At 37.9% G+C, this 22094-nt stretch overlaps 1 protein-coding gene across 3 annotated transcripts in view; it reads right to left on the reverse strand.

The window, feature by feature from the left end:
• ncor2 (nuclear receptor corepressor 2) overlaps positions 1-22094 on the reverse strand; it is a 116994-nt gene that overhangs the window by 60615 nt on the left and 34285 nt on the right. For all 3 annotated transcript variants that reach the window (XM_084086870.1, XM_084086869.1, XM_084086868.1), the window contains exons 2-4: positions 21154-21344; positions 18687-18817; positions 8445-8622 (exon numbers count right to left, since the gene is read on the reverse strand). In XM_084086870.1, the coding sequence (XP_083942996.1) occupies positions 8445-8622; positions 18687-18817; positions 21154-21249 (405 nt within the window). In that variant the 5' untranslated portion in view covers positions 21250-21344. The remainder of the gene's footprint in view (positions 1-8444; positions 8623-18686; positions 18818-21153; positions 21345-22094) is intronic.

Here is a 22094-nt window from a genome sequence, read left to right on the forward strand (position 1 = left end):
CGACAAGCGATTTTTTGATAATCAATGGTATCGAAGCAATTCAGTTGGTGCCTTAAAAGTATCGAACTCGATACCCAGCCCTACCGACAGTACAACAATGTAAAATCCCATAGATTTTCACTGGATTGGAGCCATATCTAAAGACTTAGAATGAGCCCTTGACTTGACCCAGTAAACAACTACCGATCAACCACCTAGAAAAACCTAGGATCGTGTGGTACTTCAGAATCGATTGTTCATCTCAGTTAGGGCTGGGTATCAATACCTAGCCTATGTCCCGATTCGATTCGATTCGATTGTACAATTTTCACTGGCCCCGCCACAAAATAATAAATGAATAAAATAGTTATTGTTTGTGTTATTTTTGACTCATGTCTCCTTATATTGTAATAAATAAGGTTATGACACCAACATTTTAGATACCAGTGAAAATTAACAATTCGATTCCAATTTTCCAATTCCACAGCTAAAACTCCTACCCAACTAATATAAATTTCAAAGATTATTTAAGACAAGTAAACAGTCATTAATAAAAAACAAAAACAAATAATCCAACCACAAGGAATAGCACAAATAAAAAAATACAATAGAACAAAGATACAAATGAAATAATCATTTGGTAGATGTACGAGCAGTTTTCAGGTACAAAAATTGAATAAAGAAATCAAAATGTAAAATAATACTGCATATAATCTTCACTGTACAAATTAAATAAAAGGTTAATCCTTATTAAAGTTACAAAAAAGTTATTCAGTGAAAAGCAGGTAGCAATATCCTTGTTTTTTGTAGTTTGATTAACATTAAAACACAGCAGCAGGAATATCAGGCTGCTGTCACTAAGACTAATGCACGGATCCAATATAATGATACATGTGTTGTCTTTCTCTACTGTTCTCGAAGTCATAACCGACTATGTTTACTAGGATACTCGCCAAAGCGGGCATTTTGAGATAAACCTGAGTGAATTTATCCGTTCAATCACAAGGAGACGTGAAAGAGAATTAATTTTATTATTTGCATGCTGTCTAACTGAGACAAGCAGCTTTCAGTGTGTGCTTCAGATGTGCACACACAAAACTTCTCAAACAGTGCACTCAAGTTCTCTTTCATGTCTTCCTGCTTAAGTTGACAAGGTGTGAAAACGCATGCTATTGATAAACTTTCGTGACAATGCAGCACTAGCCCGATCAGGACAGTTCCTTCTACTGTCCTGAACGTCTTTCACGCTGAAAAGCGCACCAGCATCCGCCATGTTAAGCGCTGAAAGAATGATAAGGTCGGGTAAGGATAAGGATAACGATATCATATTAAACGTCTGTGGAAATAAATACGGAAAAAAGATTGAGAATCGATATCGAATCGACCACATTTTAAAAATCTAATTTTTTGCCCAGCCCTAATCCCAGCACAGATCAGCATTAGTCAATCTAAAGAGACGTGAAGAACATGTAAAATCCAGTTCTGAGCTCAGACTCAATAACACGTTTATGAATCATGGGCTGTCAGGGTAACACGAGTCATCTGACACCCTGAGCTGTAACAAGCCATTAGACACAGATGTGCTGGTTCACACCTGTCAGTGCATTGCAGGTATGCTGCAAATCGCATACACATCCCACAATAGTGTATGTGAGAGACTCTTCCCCACCCTGCGCTTTCAGTTCCACTCGCTCAGTTTCATGAGTGTCATCGAGTAATGGCAGCTCTTACATAAAGAGAGGGAGAGATCTCCTCAGTCCACTTTGACTTGAGTGTCCTTCCAAAAGTCCCACTGCCTGTCTCTCACCCAAACATGCTCAAATCCTCATGTAAATATCCTCTATCGCTCAACCGTCACATCTAGGTCAGCTCCATTACTAATTAATTACTGTTGCACAATGGTTTCCACCTACACACACACACACACAGTTCTGCCTGCAAGCCCCATATTGTCATAGCTGCTAAAAATAGACAAAGGCTTTAGGGGGAAGTCATAACAACTCAGCACAACAACTCTGGATTGAGAGCGTGATCACACTGACCTTAGAGCACAACTAACACAGGCTCGCTCTAAGGGTGTAATCATTCTGCCCTTTATATCACGCCACAAGCAGGAGGTGTGATTACAGAGACCTTAATCATCCTGCACACACACACACAAACTCAGATGCACAATAAAGGGTAGGGCTGTGCGATTAATGTAATTGATTTTAGATTTAGATTTTGGCTTCCAATGATTATGAAAACAAGATAATCAAGGTAAAATGATTATTGTTCTGCTGTCACATTGCGGGTTGTTTCATTCCTCCCCTAAGCCAAACTTAACATCCAAATCAGCCGAATAAGTGAGTGTTGTAAAATGCAGTCTACTGTTGCTACTGTGTCATTAAAAGAGCATTAAGCCATGAAAGAGATACTGTTCCCCAGGCGGCTTTCTGTGCACAAGGTCCGAGACGGAGCGGAATGCACATAGGCAAAATATACTGCGGTCAAATAGCCTACACACAAAAATGTTAAAATGCCATTTTGGTAAGAATCCTTGTCGTAAACACAGTCAGTTATGTCTTAAGTGAATGTAAACAGTTGAGAAAGAAAACGTGTGTAACAGTATAATGGATCCGTGCATTTGGTCTTAAAGGGGACAGCAGCCCAAATTACTGCTTTAGTCTGTGTCATTCATGTTAATCGAACAACAAAAGACAAATATAAAATCAATCACTGCTCTTGAATGAACAACTTTTGTAGCTTTAATAAGGATTAATCTATATTTAATGTACACTGATATGCTGTGTTATTTTACATTTGATTACTTTATTCAGTTTTTGTTGTAGGCTATTACTTGAATACAACTGTTAGTACATCTTCCTGAAAAACTTAAAGCAATGTTTATTTAGTTTCTTTGTTCTTATTGTATTGCTGACTGTTTACATGCCTTCTGTAACTGTTTTGAGGACCTTTTACTTGCTATTTCAGCAAAAACTAATACTAGTAATTGTATTGCCTAACTAATAACTACTAATGCAGTAAGCTATAAATTGTGAAATTTTTATATATATATATATATATATATATATATATATAAGACTTTATTATTAAAGACTTTAACAAATATTTATCTATATTTAGTTTATATAGTAAACACTATGCAGTGTTATTTTACATTTAATTATTACATTTCTGTACCTGAATACTATTATTAGACCTTACTTTATTTGTAACTTTCTTATATTGTATTTATCTATGCTTTTAATTAGTGTATTTGTTGTTATTCTTTAACTGACTTTAATAATGTTTGAACTTTTTGCTGGTCCGAAAAATGATCTTATCCGTGAGGCCAAAAATATTCTTGTTTGCCGTAACCCGACCGACCCTGTCAATTTAGGACCGACCCAATTATTTATTTATTTTTCCTTTAGTCCGACGACTTGCCGGTTGTAAACTTGCGTTAAGACCGGACACATTTTTTTTACTTTTCAAACAACGAATACAAATGCAATAAAATTAATTATATTTTAGTAAGTATTGTGAATATAAATTACCTAGGCCTACATACAAACGTAGGCTACGTTCTTTCTTTTAAATAAAAACCCGTGGCATCATCTATGATTATGTTTACACCATTGGTTTATGCATGTCACACTATGGCCTGTACATTCGCTTCGTTTCATTCACTGACAATGGTTCGCACTTGGTAATGATGGCTGTGGCTGCGGCTGCAGTAAATAAAATGTTCGCGGTCACCGTTCAAAGTCATACGGGTTCGGGCACCATAATACATCTAAAAATGCATTAAAATATCTCGACAGCACTTTAACTTGGCACGAAGTTCTGGAAAAACTGTACCCAGATCTTTTCCCATCCCATCTCCCCTCTAGTCTAACGGTGACCGCGTCGACTGACCTGAAGGAATTTTGTGAATTCTAAAGTCCAGTGTTTCCCCTACAATGTATTAAGCAGTGGCGCAGCGATCACGTTAATGTCACGTTGCCATAAGGGGCCGTTCTCATTCACGTTCACATACAAATATTTCAAATGTGGGCGCGCGGCAAGCGACACGGCGCGCTCGTTTTCTCAGGCGCGCCTCTGTTCATGGTTGCATAGCAACGACAGACGCCACGGGAGAGCGAGCAAGCGCTTGTGGAAAGGAGAATCTACATTTAAATATTGATGATTACAAGTTTGGGGGAAATGCGATTAAATGCGATTAATCACAGCAAATTGTGCGATTAATTAGTTAATTTTTTTAATGATTCCCAGCCGTAATATATATATATTTTTTACATATTGCCCCTTTCTTACATTTGAGCCCCTGCCCCTGATGAACTCTTTGCACATCCCTGGAGGTTAGTGAAGTAAAATAGGCTATGGAAGCTAGTCACCTTTTAAACTAATGAAAAGTTTCATTTGGATTTTAATGTTCAAAATGTCTACAGGATAAAATAAATGAAAGTACTGGTTACATGATGATGTATCTAAGTGCTAAAGTGTGTTACAGAAAAAAAGATCAGTAGTGCAGGTGAGGGAGGAAAGAGTTTAAATTTTTCACTATCAATTTCTACCTTACAGCTGAAAATTAAGACAAAAGAAAAACATGAATAATCCTGTCCTAATCCTGTTTGTGACCAGTTCAAGGTGTGCTGCAATAATCATGCCTTCTGTTGATGGTATGTCAAATTTGTATGTCTCAAAATGTCCATTTCTATCCACAAAACTTGCCAGAAATTATGGTTTAAGGGGTTATTTAAAAAAAAATCTTCCGGGGATGCATGCCCCCGGACCCCCCGCGAGCGGCTTGGTAACAACCTCCGGCAGGTAACAGCACCGCTGCTGGAAAAATTTATAGGGGAAACATTGAAGTCATTTTGATTTATTTGTTTCCCTCTGAAAATCCACTTTCATTGAAATCTAGTGGCTTCTTTTTTCTTGATTCTGCCTCATTTTTTAAAATTAATGCAATAAACATGTTTTTTGACAAAGATTTCAAATTGTTTGTGGTCTATATAACCTGCATCAGAATGAGGTTTGCAAGTCAGTGACGTCACGATATGCAAATTTGTTTAAATTCATACCTACGTAATCACCATGACCAAAATTGTACTTTTTTTTTTTTTTTACATTGAACCTTGAAAAAATATATATAGACCTGCCTACCGCCCCTTTTTATTTTTATTTTTTGCTGTTACTGCAAACCAGAATATTTTTAAGGATGGCCTGACTCAAAAACCGTGAGTTTTCTGATACGTTGCACCACTGCCACAAATTTTAAATTTTGCTTTAAAACTTTTACCAACAGCATCGTGCCTCTTTCCGCACAATTTGACTCCTGAGTCTTATTGTTCCTCTGAGGAAGAGAATAGTGCGAATCGCAAGCAATTGAGCATCTCTCAATAAACACTCTCAGTATTGGCTATGTGATGTACACTTGGCAAAACCTGATACAGTCTGGTGACACCTACAGTTGTAAAGCAACAGAAATGAATCTCACATGGTGTGAGGCAGCAGTATGTTGTTATAAAGAGGCTGCATATACTCCACCTACACACACACACACACACACACACACACACCCACCCTTCACAGAGCCCCTGACCTAGAAAAGAGAGTTCTTAAGATGTTGCAGAGTTATTCCAAACATCTGCCTGTGCCGTTTACCGTTACACCACATTCATTCACATATTCATTCCTTCACAACCTAACAAATAAAGCCACAGCTGCCAGAGTCAGAAGTCAGAGATTCTGCTATTACTGACATAACTCTCTTAGATGCAATCTTTTAGACACTCACAACCCAAACAGTATCTAGACACACATATCTGTTCAGTGTTTCCCACAGGATTTTTGTTAAACTTTGGTGGGTGGTCCTCTGTCCCTCTAAGGGGGTCCGGGGGCATGCCGAGCTTTTATTTGGACAGAAAATGAAATCAAGCTTTTATTTTGGTGGAAAACAAGTTTAAAAACTAATCTAAAATTACAAATCTAGTGAAATGCTGTAATTGACAACTATGCAAATGTGAACAATAATGCGTGACTGCATTCCTTCATGCAAGCTAAACTCAGCACTAGGGCTGTCGCGGTAACCGCAATATTGCAGTACCGCGCTACTGACAAGCCAACCGCAGAGGAATTCAAGTAACCGCAGCAACCGCGATATTCACGTGTTTTCTTTTTTCATAAGCCTATACCCTTCTTGTTTTGAACTTCGGGCATGTGTATTGAATGTTAAATAAGTTAATAATGATAATAAGATGCGGCGATCATGGTTTTATCATGGTGATTTGTACAGAGGCTTCGTGGATTTGCACTTAAGCCTAAACAGACAGTGAATGAGAGAGATCGACTGAGCGCGTGCGATTACCTGTGTCTGTCTTTGAGGTCAAGTCATATTCGTGAAAAGGTTGCCGTGTCCAAGGAAAGTAAAATATTTGTCCTGTCATCCTTTTAACGTTTAAAATAAAGGGTATTTACCATGAATGGCATCAGCGACAACGCTGGTCAGCATCCACAGGAACTCGCGGACGCGGGAAACAAAACTCAGTGAGTCACGCATTGAATCAATGCCATTTGTCTCTATTAAGTGAAGCTTCAGCGTTACCCATGCGACGCATTGCTGGTCAGCTGAGCCTTGAAAAGTGGAGCTCAAAGTTAAAAATAATTAACCTTGTTTCATTACTATCTTTTAATGAATCAATCAGCGTTTTTGAACGTGTTGTTGAATGAATGGTTTAATGACTCAGTCCGTTGCCGTAACAACTGCGCGCTGAGTGACAGGCTTTCAATGCGGAGAGACGCTGTTTAGTTTCGGTTTATTGGTTACTGAAAATGTACTCTTTTTTTGTGCATGCTGATCACATCGTGACACTTATTTATATAGCAACAAATAAATATAAATAAATCAAAATAAATTAATAAATGCGGTAAAACCGCATATCGCGCTATTGAGCCACTCAAAATTACCGCAAGGGAAAATCCTTCACCGCCCTACACATGCACAGTTCACTGCATTCATTCATTCATGAGGTGATCACGTGCTGATACCACAGATAAATCAATGTATGAGAAACACTGCTGTTCTTAGCAGGCTTGTGTGGTGGTAAATGGCAGTGTTGACCGGGTGATAAAAACTCAGGCCAACGGAAAATGACAGGCTGATTTATGAGGCCAATAAATATGGACTAAGTGATAATCTGCTGAACAGACTTATTATCACTCTTCTCTACAGTCAATCCATGTACAGCATGCAGCATCCTTTCTATAGCCTAATCCCACAATAATCGCAACACACAAGCCTGAGGATTCAGAGCCAGAACGTTAACTTTAAAGCTTCTTATTCTCCCATGCATCACGATTCTGAATTTAGTTTTTTCCCTGCATGTGTACAATAGAGGCAGATTGTGTGCCATATTGTGCTTGCTGCCAATCACACAAAACCACTGAACAAATATATACCTTTAAGCAGTTTAATGCATCAGTGAAGTATTCATTTAAAAAAAAAAAAAAAAAAAGATCTTACTGACCCTAAGCTTTTGAGTCGTAGTGTAGATTTGAGACAAAAAGTTAAAACAAGTTCTTGGTTGTAGACTGTAACTGACCCTTCGCTAAGCCACGCCCGAAAACCACCACAGGCCAATCGTGGCTTAGCAACCGTAACTAGGCGCGGGAGGTCTGGCAAGCTTTCGAGCGAGGGAAACATGCCGAAGCGTTGTGCGTATGGATTGTGCAAATCTGATACCCGGTATCCTAAAAGTTTGGACAGGGGGGTGGAATTTTTTCCCTTCCCGATTCCTAAAACCCAAGGGGAGAAATTCCGGGATGACAGGATTAACAAAAACACCTACGTTTGCTCCACGATGTGTGAGCAGTAGCCTGGCGCGCTAAAAATATTAGCGGGAGAATGTTATCATTGCAAAGTGGTCAGGCTAATGTCTTGTGTTTATTCCACAAGATTTATGGATAAGATGTTTGATTTATAATTATTATATTATTTTCAACTTTCACTCACCCTGCTGTGCATGAACATAGCTGTTCCTCAATTTGTGTGTTTCCCATTTTGATGGTCAGCGTACGAGGCGGCTGTTGCTTGCACTGGGACCTATAGGCTTAGCTTAAATTTTTATTAAATTATTCTTTAATCGGTTGCATATTATGTCGTGGATATATCCCTCGAATGCATACTGCAGTCCCTTTTGTCTTGCTCTCTCAGATATTTCACCTGTTCGCCAAAAATTACTAATTATCTCCTTGGGAGTGTCTGACACCGGTGCATTCATACTGTAATAGACGTGCCAGGCGCGAAAGCTTGTCAGGCGTAGCAACAGTAACTAATGAGGGCGGGGCTTAGCGAAGGGTCAGTTGGCAATTCACTGGTATCTTGATTCCAGCCAAAGGCAGAAATATCCAGTAATTAGCAATAGTTACTAATCTGGCATCTGGGTTTTAACAACAGTCTGTAAATTAGATTTGCTGACCTTTGCCATTTCCTCAGCTCCACCCACAGTGAGGGGCTGACGATGGGCTGAGTGACGAATAAGAGAATCCGTCCCGATTTCCAAGCGTGGACGCTTCATCTCAGAGTACTCCACTTCTGATTGGCTGCTGTGGTCCTGCAGGTAAATGTGTTCATATCGGATGTGGGACTCTTGACCTCTGTAGAGGAAGAAAAGAGCAGGAGAAGTGAATTAACCTAATTTCAAAAGAATGGATTCATCATTTTTACACATACTTAAGTTGACATTTAACAGCAGTTACATCAACAAAACACAACAGACCTCAGATGGGTGAATATGATTCCAGTAATACAAGACACTTCATATTCATAAGGAGGGCAAGACTTCATTTTATTCATTGGGAATTAATTGGATAATGAAAAAGTGGGTGATTCATACCAGAATGAAGTCAAACTAAATGTGTAACATCAACTAGCAATTAATAATTACTGCATTAATCAACAAAACTTTGGAAAGGCTGCACTGCCTAAAAAGTTGACTTTAAACAACACTCATAACGTATTTATTTCTAACAATTGAGGGAAAATAAACATTGTCCAATAAAATCTACAAAATACAATCCCCATAGACTGAGAATCCCCATAGACATATGAACCAGCACTTATCACCAGCACTAGACATCCATTAAGGATGGGTCCAATGAAACAACCAGTAATACAAGACCAGTCAGGACAAGTCATGATCTCTGCAATTACTCCACAAATCTTCGGATAAGTACAGGCCTCTCGGACCAAAGATGAGTATAACCATGGCAATGTTTGAGTGCTGGAGGCAACAGTGCCTTGCGGTGCTTGGTACAGGAGTGAGCCTTTTCACACAAGAGTGCGAGTAGTGAACTGACCTTGATGGTGGTGGAAAGATTGTGCGATATAAGAGGAAAAGAGACGTGCTTGAACCTCACACAAATACATTATTCACATCAATCTCACATACACTCATCTCTTGTTCTCACTTTAAGTCAACCAAACATCTGTCCTTCCTGTGTTATATCTGATTCTACAGCGCAGCAATAATACTGAGTGTGATTGGTTGCCAATGTTTCATCCCAGACCAAAGTTTGGGATTATATATTGATATGATTATAAAAAGAATAATATTTTATTATTATTATTACCATTATTATTTAAATAAGATATTACTATTGTAATATTTCACGGTCAAAAAAGAAACTAAGTAATAATTGAACAGCACCCCACTGAGAGAACAGTACAACTGTAAAATTACATTACTTATGGTTGCCGTATGTTGAGTTCCCAAATGCACGTTATAAGCGACCCAAACTTATATTTTATTTTGATTAATCGTGCAGCCCTACATGTACGCACTTTGATTGAGGGCATTAATGGGTGATTTTCTGTACTTTGTGTGATCAAGTGGTTCACAGACCTTCCTGTAGCTCAGACTGATCAAGAGCAAACACATATACACACATAAACCCAATAACCCTAAACGGCAATAGTACACATCACACTAAAACCACATGGACACACACAGCTTAAAAAGACTTTCCCATCCTGTGCCAAAGCCAGAGATCAGACACATATGAACACACTAAAAATACACACGTGCACGCAATACCCCTAGACATCTACATATCCGCATTAGTTTCCCCACAGATCTGGCACACTGCAGACTGTGTCTGTTATACATTTATAAAAACTAAAATCAACAATATCTTGCACATACTTTGCATTCAATAAGTAAGAAACAATTAGAGGTGAAATAAGGTCATTAAGATTATTAAGACAAACTAGACAATTGAGATTTAAAACTATAGCGCTTGTGTATAAATGGGTGTGCCTAAATATGTGGATTGTACTCCGTTGAGAACAAGAATGGGTGTATCCCTCATATCAATTACATGGTCTACCCAGCTTAAATAAACAGTACACACAGACTCCAGCACAGAGCGTGATTAATACAAACAAAGGCTGACGTAAATGCATGCGTGCGTGCCAGTACCACACCACACAGACAATGAAACAGAGAGCAGGAACATTATAATGATATATGAATACTACAGTACAGGCAAAACAAGACACTTTAAGAGCATTTGAAGCGAGGAGAGGAAAAGATGTCAGACCGCGTTCCTTATTATATAATCACACACAACTGCTCAATCCTGGCCTGGAATCAGAGTCAGACAGTTCAAAGAACCAAAGTCACATTGGAATTGGTTTTGATTGAACTTGCATTGTGTGAATAACCATTATTACATCAAATTGTTCAAACTGAAACAATATGGTTTCTATAATAGATGATATCAATACTGATAGCTAGAAAGTAGGATGGCCAATTTCATACAGATATATATAATTAAAAAATGCCAGCAAATAAGATGTAACTGGCCAAGTCTCCTTTCTCTGCAGAATGCGATAAATCCGCTCAACCATTCACAGCGCACCATTTCACGCACTGTAACGGCGGCGCTTTGAATACACCCGGCATCCTAGTTTTCCTTATCTACTTTGTACTTTTTGATCAACAAACAAACAAAAAAATTAATACATTTGACGGCATGGATGAACCTGTGGTGGCTTCTGCCGTAGGGAAGAAACATAAGCCATCGAAATTTAATCATTTACGTGAGGAGATTAAGAAGATGAGGCACGCGGGAGGAAGAGAAATGCCGACTGTTGCTTGTTCTCACACGACAGCGTCAAACTTCTGTCACGCTGACACGTTAACCCCAGGGGATCTTTTAGAAAACTTTCAATTCTTGTACTCAGTCAACGAAAACCGAGCAGGACCAAGCAGGACCATTTTAAAGCTGATCGCCGTCAAAAAAGGTTCAGGAGGTATTTCTTAGCGATGGCTGATTGAATGTATGTTTAGTCCAGTGCCTGTAAGTTATATAAGATTAGTATTGACCGAGTTCAGAAGCTGTCATATGTGGATCAACTTACTTTGTTGTGTATTTTCAACCGTTTCAATATGAAAAATAACTTTTATATTGATTCAATGGATTAATTGCATTTTGAAAAAAAAAGTGTCATGAATTTATTGCATTTTTGGGGAAAAATAATCCGTTTTTATAATAAATCTTTGAAAATCTAAATCTGGATTTGAATTATTTATGTTATTATAACCTAAAGATGCTATGTGAAAGTTTGAAACAGAAAATAGTGTTTTTCATCTTGCCACTTTCTTGGTAAAGTAAACACATTTTTTACTCAAATGAATCAAAATGGATTTATCACGTTTATACTATAATATTCAGAAGTAAACAGTGTAGCTGACTGAGTGTTTATGTCAGAATGTTTATTTTTAAACCACAACCTTCTAAGTGCTTCTTTTACCGATATATTTAACGATATCTTTTGCATTTCTCATCCAAACGATGTACTTGGCACTGCACTTACTCGTGCCCAGACAGCTGTCGAGTTTGAAATCCATCGGAGTAACGGTTCGACAGAGATATGCGAATAACAGACAGGATAATTAATTCCAATTAGTCGTTAGATTAGTCGACTAATCGATAAAATAATCGCCCGACTAATCGTTTAATTAATAATCGTTTACCCCAGCCCTACATTTATTTGATCAGAATAAAAAATACAGACAGAAACAGTAATATTGTGAAACATTACTACAATTTAAAATAATGGTTTTCTATTTTAATATACTTATAACCTTTAATACTTTTTCAGGATTCTGAGTTTAAAAAGTAAAAAAAAGAACAGCATTTATTTAAAATAAATATTTTGTACCAATACACTACCGTTCAAAATTTTGGGGTCAGTCTTTTTTTTTTTTTTTTTTTAAAAACCACTTGCACAGTGTTATATATTTCTTTCAATTGTGTACTTGCGTTATCCTAAATATTTCAAAGAATTTGTAAATTCAGAGAAATTCACAATTTTAAATAGTGCCTGTCCCTTGTCACTCGTCGCCTGTCAATGACATAATATCCGCGTTATCCCTGGTTTCCGCTTGTACTACCATATTAACCATGGCGACAGACGTGGACAACTGTGTAACGTCTCTAGCGGCACGCTCACACACTGTTGTTGTTTCGTTCAAACATTATGGACCATGGCAAGCAGACTTTGGGACAAAAAGAGAAATAAAACAAGGATCAATATCGACGTGGCGTTTTCGAGATGCCGAGAGCTCCACGTCCACGACAAACTTCGACTTGACAGAGATGCTGCTCTTGCATGTACTTTATTAGACAGGTGAGCAAATGTACATAAAACGAATCAATGTTATATAGCTCAACGTGATGAAATGTTAGAATATGATCAGTGTGTTATTCTAATGTTGATCTAGCTTACTGCTATAGTCTCATATAGCCAACAAATTAACACATAGAATAACATTATAACTTTCAACACACTCAAATGCAGTTTAGTATGATAGTGTAGACCTAGTGAAACAGCGCTGCGTTACCTCACAATTTCAATTTGTTACATAAACTGACAAGTTTGAGTAGTAATTCAGCACTTGCGGGTAGTTCGGTAGAAAGAAATGTCCTCATTCCTTTATATCCGCGGGACTCGTGTGTGGCGCTGATATCTGTCTCTTTAGTGATTGTGACCTGCTTCATACCACAGTCATCTTAAAAAACATGAATGTATTCACTCATCCATAAACATTATTTTCCATTAACATTTTTAGATCAAGTTCCATGATTCCGCTTATTATGCATCATCAATCTTCGCCTTTGTTATTATAAGAGGTTAGTGACCCCTAACTTTTGCTGCGGTTACATTGCTACGGTTCCTGCCGTCCACATTACTCCAGAGTTTTTAAACCCTCGAAAAACGGAGACTGACCCCCTCAGTCAAGTCCGAAGCAAGTGACAACCCATAGCAACGCGTTCTGGCAACGACACCTCAGACTGACAGAAACGTAAAGTTTTTTACACATTGTCATGTTAATTATAATCAAAAGCATTTTTGTTAGATGTTATCTTTGATATTTGTTTGAGAGGAGCACTTTTGATTAATTTTGAAAAAGGGCAGGGGCTCACTCCATGTCTCCTGATATAGTGCGCATCTTATGATCCCATCTTACTCATGCTGTTCACTTTTCATATAATCAACATAGATTAAATAAATAAATAAAAAACATTATAGGCTATTATTTAAACATAAATATGAAACTAAAAGTGTTTCTTTAATGGCTACAATACGTTTTGTACAGTACAGAGAAATGTAATGTCGGAGCGCGGTCTGAGTGAACGCTATTTTACCGGTGAGCATGTGGGGGAGGAGGTGCAATTTTCGAATAAAAATAGAATAATTCCCAGCAATCAGAGTATTATTTTTGCTTGAAATGGCCATCCCTAGTATCCATAAGTTTTGCCCAGTTATTTACGGGATGATGCAATAGGCTATTTCGTTTCGTTTTTGCGTTGAAAAATTATAATTATTAATACAGGCTAATAAACATATTAACAAAATTAAATAATATTTATTTATATAACTTTGTTGTTGTTTTTTTCGATATCTTTTGAGATTAATAGTTATTATGGAACAGTTTTTGTCATCGTTTGTAACCCATTTTTGTACAATAAATTATTCAAAGTTTCAACAAGTTGCGTTTGGACTGTTACCCGAAAAACAACGTCTAAAGAAATAGGAATCGAAGTTTAGCCCAACTCACCAGAACTAAGCAATGTTGGGGCATGTTGAGCTCAGCTTGTTCTTTCAGTAGCTTTCTATTCTTTTGTCAGTCACTAATGTTCTGTTTGAATAATGTCATCCGGCTGCTAGCGCCGTTAACTGTAACAACTTAGCCTATACCACATAAGAGAAGTATCGCTATAAGCACTTGCAATTAAAATCTAACTCCAGCTGTTTATGTTATGCTTTTGTCTTTTATGCATTTGTTTGTGTATTTAATGGAACATTATCTGTAAAAAAAAAGTTAAATAAAAATTAAATAAAAAATAAAAAAAGGTGCGGTAATGACCTCACCACCGCGGTAGGCATCTCATTACTGCGGTATTGCGGGAATGCGGATATCGTCACAGCCCTAATTAAAATATCATAATTCCAACGGAACAGAAGAAAAGAGTGACAGGATCACATCAAAGCCCTGCTGTGTTTGTGTCTGGAATTGAAGTGTGTTCAAGTTTGTTTGTCTCTCTGCACTGGTGAATTCACTGGTGGGTTCACTGGTAGAACTAATCAAAACCAAAGCAAAGGTAGCACGTACATTAGCAAAACACAATCTGTGAAACGGTGTGTAGAGGAAAAATACTGAAACACTATAACCAAAATCACCCAATTTCAATAGGTGCTTGGCACTTACATAACATCATTTCACACTGCAGCTTCCATCCATGCTCTCGCTCTCTTTCTGTGAGAGGGCAAGATAATCTGATCTGCAGGCAGGATTCGTCATACACACAGTCACACTGACAAGAGAGACACACAGAGAGAGGTTTAACTGGCCCCTGACCTCATTCTGAATTGAGGACAGATCATGCGTGCTGAGTGTTTGAACTATTGTAGAGGAACTTTGCTCTTGTACTGCTGCCATGCTCTCTGTCTCTCCTTTTCTCCCTCTACCATCATTCCATCTCACTCTTTCACTAGCACACTTTCCAACCCTTTTCCTTTCCATCCATGTTGCTTTGATCTCCCTCTATCCCTTATTATCTCTCGTTCTGCAGAGGATAAAAGGTGATTAGACCACAAAACACTGTTTCAACCCCTATCACTTATGTCATCACAAAACAACAAAAAAAGGCTTATGTCTTTAAAAGACCAAAGGCAGACCACAATTTACACAGCCAAAACTTGACCAAAATAAAAGGTCTACAATTGATCCAGGTGCATTCGATCCTTTGATTCATATTGTGCAGCCTTACTACTCCATAAAAAAAATATTTTGAACTGTATAAGATGTAAATTTTCATTTGCACTAGTTGTTTTTCATTTTACTGTTGAACGACCATCAAAAAAGCAAGCAAACAGTTCCGCAGTGGGGAAGAGCAGACATACACATCTTACCCACACACAAACACTTTAGCATTTAGCATAGGTTTAAGATCATTTTTTTATTACATTGATCTCACTTAAATGTTTGCTCACTCATTGCATTTTTACAATGGGGTAATTTTGTTAAGAGTTTACACAACACAAGGAAGCCTGATTTCAATCTTTGAATTAAATTGAAAAAAATAGCACAAATAAATGCAATAGAATAAAGATACAAATAAAGAGAAAAGTTTTTGGGTAGGTCTAACACTAGTATTCAGAAACTGAATAAAGTATTCAAATGTACAATAACACTGGATAGTCTTTTAGTCCTGACTAAATTATATACATATAATAGGCTATCAATCCTGGTTCCTTACAATTAAAGCTATCTTTTGTTGTTTTGACAACAACAGTAAAGACAGACACGTATGGCTGATGTCACTTTAAGAGCTAGTGCACAGATCCATTACTGTTTTCATTATATTGTCTGTCACACTGTCACACATTGTATGCCTATTTATAGTAAGACATAACCGACTGTGTTTGCGAGCATACTAACCAAGACCAGAATTTTGACACAATTTTGCCATTTTTTTCCTGTTAGAGCAATATAATCAGCGAAAAATAACTTTTGTTACTGGCGAGCTGTTTGTGTGCATGCAGTGAAAACCATCTCTCAGAGAGCGTGTGAGTACTGAATAGTTTAAAATCGCTTGAATGTTTAACCTGGTAAGACTTAAAAAGTGAAAATGATCAATTTTAGTTACGATGCAATGCTGGCCCAATAGTGCAAGCGATCATTCCGTCATGCCCTGACTCTTAAACGCGAGAGTGTAGTATCGCTTGACACTTGCATTGTGCAACCTATTTTGAGAGACTAGAAAGAGAAGACGAAGCCACACCGCTAAACACTCACAGTGTTTATGAAATTGCATCTCCAAGAAATTTTTTTTAAATTATTGATTTGATTTTATAATCTGTGTGGATTAATTTACTCATACAATCTACATGCTGAAATGAATCAATGTTTGCAGGAATTTCCCGCATTATGTGGGAGACTTGCGGGAATTATTAAAATTATGTGGAAAACCTGCAATCCCGCACCGAAATTTGAGCCCTGAAGCCCAAAGTATATTTCGGCCACACACCGAATGCGTCTTTCCGTGCTCACGGCCAAAGTAGTATACTTTGAAAGGCTTGCGCACTCAACGTGGAAAATTAAGTAAACCCGAGCCTTAAGAAAGTGGTGGGGTTTGATTGGATTAAATTATTAAATAACAAGTCTGGCATACTTCACCAGAGGGAAGTCTGTCGTTTCATCAGATCAATAATATCCATTTAGAAAATAGGGTAAAATTTTAATTTCATGTTGCCTTTAAAGCCCAGGACACACCGTCGGGGGAAAAAAGCTGCACTTGAACACACCGAGAGAACTATAGCCAACTGTCAGCTAGAATGTTCTGTGCCTGCGTGTGAATGAGACAACTGTCTATTTCTGAAGATATATTCATCTATATTTGTCATTCAAAAAGGGGAAACCGATGCTGCAGGTTGCAGATACCCAAACCATAAACAAAGCAGTGCGTGCTTACCGTTTTGAATATCATTATTTCTAAACGCTTTCTTTATTCCACTCCGCTCGTGTTAATATTGAAATATTCGCCAAGGAACACTCAGGTAATATGACGTAACATTAGAACAGCCTTCTATCTGTACCGTTTTGACTTTTTTTTTTTTTTTTGCTATTATTCTCATGCACCGACTCGTTCACTAAGCTGACCAACCAATCAAGAGTTCTCTGTCTCACCGACGACCCGACGCCGATTCAACATGGCCGAAAAAAAGCAGACGAGGACCAATTTCAGCCGACTGTGCAGAACCGTGCGGAACACACTGAGAAAACTTAGTCGGCCGACGCACAAAAACTGCCCGACGGGTTGGTGTGTCTCGGGGCTTAAGTGAAAAAAGAACTTACTTAACTTAAAAACTATTGGTTTGAGAATGTTTATGGCAACATATGCAGACTAAACAACTAATATGGCTTCTTCTTTGTTAGGATTGCACAGGCATTCCCACTGGAGTAGCACTTCAGAGACCACGCTAAAAGAAAATTCATCCACTCATATCAAAGGTGACATTCTACTGTGTCATTGCATAAGCATTAGGGCTGGGTAAAAAAATACTGATTTCTCGATTTTAATCGATTCTCATTTTTACGAACCGATATCGATTCTTAAATCCCAAGAATCGATTAGTCATCCTGTTTTCAGTTGATGAATGAATGTAACATTGTAGCGCGCATCCCATCCAATAAATAGCAATAATCTTTGTCCTTTGTTACTATTGATATGAAACAAAGTCTCAGATTTCAAATTACGTCCATTTTCTTACGAAATTCAAAAACATAAATACCATTTTGGCGCTGTGGCGTGAGATCGCTCTGGCGCAGCTCAGCTCTAGAGCAGCAACAGCGCACGTGATCTTCTCTTCCGCCTTAATACCAGTTACCGCGCGAAATAAACATGAATGAGCATCTGAAAGTGTGTTAAAAGGTAGAGTACAACTTATCGAAATCCGTATCATGTGACATGGAATCGCTCAATCAGTGTTTCAACCGTGGAAAGACGTCAGTAAATCAGCTTGTAAACAATGTCATGTAATGCCACATTTACCTTAGAAAAACCATGTGACCATAAACTCGTTAGTCAGCTAGAAAAATGAACTGTAGAGAGGAGCATTTTGCTAAATATATGCACCATATTACATATTCATTATACTTTTTAATTTTCTTCTAGTAGGCTAATGAAGCCTAGTAGGCTACCACTGACTCCCATAGTTTACAGCATTAGTTAAGAGATTTGTTTTCCTTGAGAAAATTTGTATTGTACCTGATATTCAAAATAATCAATATTGAATCGAAATCGAATTGAATTGCAAGCTTGTGAATCGAAATCGAATCGAATTGTGAAATTTGTGTCAATACCAAGCCCTAATAAGCATTACACAAGAGCAGTAGACTGCTTCAGTCACCTCCTTGAGCCAAGAATGCAGAGTAAAACTGACATGGGCAGTGACAAAACAGGACGTTATGTCCAGTACTACTAAATGCTTCCCTAAAGCAGCACCTTGAATGAGAGTGAAAGTCCCCTCTATTTTTGGTCATTGTGTTCACAGCCATAAATGGACAGGACTGAACAGACAAGATCTCAATGCGAAGCAACTGTGGCAGTCACAAAATGTTTGTTTGTTTGTTTGTGTGTGTGTGTACCTTTCACTGCCTGGCTGGAATTCAGACAGAAGGGATGGTCTACGGCGGTGAGGCTGGGAAAGGGATCCATGGGGCAGATGGGAGCCGTAGTCCCGAGCGTGAGGGTGGTAGTCCACCAGTCCACCAACATCCTAAAATGAACAACACATTTCACAAACTCAGAAAATAAAAATTGCATGAAAAATATGACTAGCTGAAGTATAAACTATATGTGACCCGATCTGGCGAAATGAGTCGGAAGTCGCAACGTTCCATTTTAAGATATGGGCCGATTATGTGGAAAAACAATGAAATAATAATTTGAAAAAAAAAAATTTTTTTTTGCTAAATTTCAAAGAACAGACATTCAAAAATAATCTCCTAAAGTTTCGTGGTCCAGATAATTGAGTAAAGGTATTTAAATGACTAATAAAGTTTACAAAGTTTTACTAAATTCGCTGAAAATGAATATTGCTTTTCTCAACTCCTCTCATCACGTCTGAGCATTCCCCGGGAATCCCCTCAAATGTCTCTGCTCTCCAAATATGGTGTTTCACGTTGTATAGAACCAATCAAAAAGCTTAGAAATGTACACAAACGCTGATCATTTGTCAATGGGAAGCCCCGTTTCGACTGACCGGCACGCGATTGGTCCAGCCATCCTCCTGTCAGACTCGTAGCGCTATGTGTAAACAAGCTAGCAGATCTCCTCAGAAAGATTAAATATTATTAATTTGAGAAATGTCGCTGTCAAAAGAGAGCAAAGTCGCCAAAAGCGTTGAACTCACTAGAGGCTTCTAACCTAAGCTCTGCTGCGGGTCATCAAGAGTATCTAAGGCTAGTCAGTGATTATTTTGGATCTGGAGACGTGTCATCCTCTGATGACAGCGACAGCAGTGACAGCCCTGTGGTATTTATCTCGTGTATGGATGTGAGTGAGTGCAATTATTCTGTGAGTGTATTTATCTGCAAGGAGAATCCATTACAATGTGTTTGATTTATTTTAACCCAATATTTAACTGTTGGTATCTCCGTTATGAATGTGTTACACTGTTATTGTCAACTAGCCTACACAAAGATATTGCATAGGCTAACATTATTTTGTTCTCTGTTTCCTTGTCTCTCTGCCTCTCTCTGCCTCTCTCTCTCTCTCTCTCTCTCTCTCTCACACACACACACACACAGACACACACACACACACACACAGAGAGAGAGAGAGAGACACACACACCCTCTCAAGGAAAACTGTAGCACCTCTGTTCAATCTTTCTGATTTTAGTAAATGTTTGTAAAAGTGCCTTTTAAATTATTTATTAAAATAAAAACTTTAAAATAATTTGAGCTTCAGTCTGGTTTAATAGCATATATTTATGTCTTTGGTCAAATTAAGCTGTACAATAAATAGTTCATCCCTTTAAATGCAATGGATTTTGAAAGATATCAACAAAAAAGGGGCAAAAAAACTTTAAAAGCGATTTTCTCAGGTTTTCAATTGGAAAAAGAGGACAGACGACCATAATTCAAATGTGTATATCTTTACAACCATTCAAGGTATGGTGACTTGGATATCATTTGAAAGCTTATGTTCTCCTCTTTCCATTAATACCAAAATCTCAATTTTGAAATTTGGGTCACTATGACTCATTTTGCTGGATCAGGTCACATATGATACTTTTCTACATTAAATGAAATGTTTCCAGATTTAATCATGCTCCTTACAACATGAAAAAAGGGAAGAAAAAAAATCTCAGAACTCAACCCAATGCTTAAAGATATCGTACAGCCCTTTAGTTACAGCTTAAAGTCTTACTTTTAGCATGAAATTGCTCACGTCATATCAGTCATGCACCTACTCCAGAAACTGGGCTAATCCATCAATTACAATAAACTTTAATAAAGAGTCTCAAACTCTGAAGTGTTACACAGTTACTAGTTATATTGCTAGCTTAGGCTAAATTTTATTAAGACTAATATTAAGAATGACCAGTTTTTGGAGTCAAATGGTATACGAAAACAACATCTGCTTTGTGTCCGACAAAGGACATATTCCAATATGAACAAAGGTTTGGATGAGGAAGTGTTCTACTTTACTGGCTAGGGTTGAGTCCCACTGATCTAGATGTCAGTGGGGTTAATAAGAGCAAACGGTAATCTGCAGAATGAAGATGTTGGCTGAGGGTCAAATCTCACATGATTAAGAGGTCATATCCTAAGCAAGATAATCCTTTGTTAGCAAATTTGAGCCAAACACCAGAGTCAATGTTCAGATCTATATGTACGTTGCAAAAGTGTGTGCATGCTTAGTAGGGTGTATAATAGCCACAGACACAGATTACTATAACATACAGTATAACAGTGTAACACTTTTTAGCTCAATGGTCAAAAGTGACAGAGGTAACTTGTTAGTGATAAATAATGCTTTTTTTTTGGATAAGAAATTAACACGCAAAAAAAAAAGTTTTTGTTTTGTAGCCAGTAAGTGCAGTACCGTATGGGCTCTCAGCTGTAGAGGTACAGAACTAGCAAGATGACGAGCGTCCACAGCCCTCCGCCCCTGAGGCACTGGCTGAGGGTGTGAGGACATGCTGACGATGCAACTTCCTCTACACTTTAAAAGTGGGTGTGGTCTTGTCACAAACGCTGTGCATCATGGGGTGTTGACTCCTGGCAGTCACAGACCTGGAAGGAAAAAGAGCATGGTAGATTAATTGTTAATAACAATAATAATAACATTTATTGACACAAAAACAATCTCCTGGGGATTAAGTGCACCTAATTTAAGAAAACAACGAGGAAGGGCAACTGAGAGTTTGATCACAAGTGAGAAAGAGGAAAAAGCCCCTTTCACACAGAGATTCCGGAAAATACACAAATAATGTGTCCCGGGATCGTTTGATTTTGGTTCATTCACTCTGCCAGTGATTTTCCGGTATCTGTGAGTACGTTAACACTAGGGATGTGCAAAGCAGCCGGTATTTGTATCTGTATTTGTATTTGTTGAGGGGGGAAAAGTATTTGTATTTGTATTTGTATTCGAGTAAAATTCTAAATAGGTGTAAAAATCCAGTTTTTTTGCATTACACTTCTAATTTACGTTATAGTGTAAGTATTCTTTAATTATATCCATTATAATAATTATGGATATGCAATATTGGTTGATGTTTTTCCTTAAATCCAGCAATGAACATGTAACAACAAATGTCATTAAAAAAAACAACAACAACATAACAGCCATTACCTACGTTAACGTTACTCTGTCAACACAGCCTTGTCTAAATTACCGAGCTAACAGAGCTACTAGTGCTGTCACGGTACCAAAATTTCAGTATTCGGTACCAATACCAGTGAAAATCCACGGTTCTCGGTACCAATTTCGGTACCAAAGCTTAATTTAGATTAAATTTGCATATATTAAAGTGTATATCACGG

Source organism: Abramis brama, assembly GCF_963993115.1.
Source record: "Abramis brama genome assembly, chromosome: 16".
Classification (NCBI taxonomy): Eukaryota; Metazoa; Chordata; class Actinopteri; order Cypriniformes; family Leuciscidae; genus Abramis; species Abramis brama.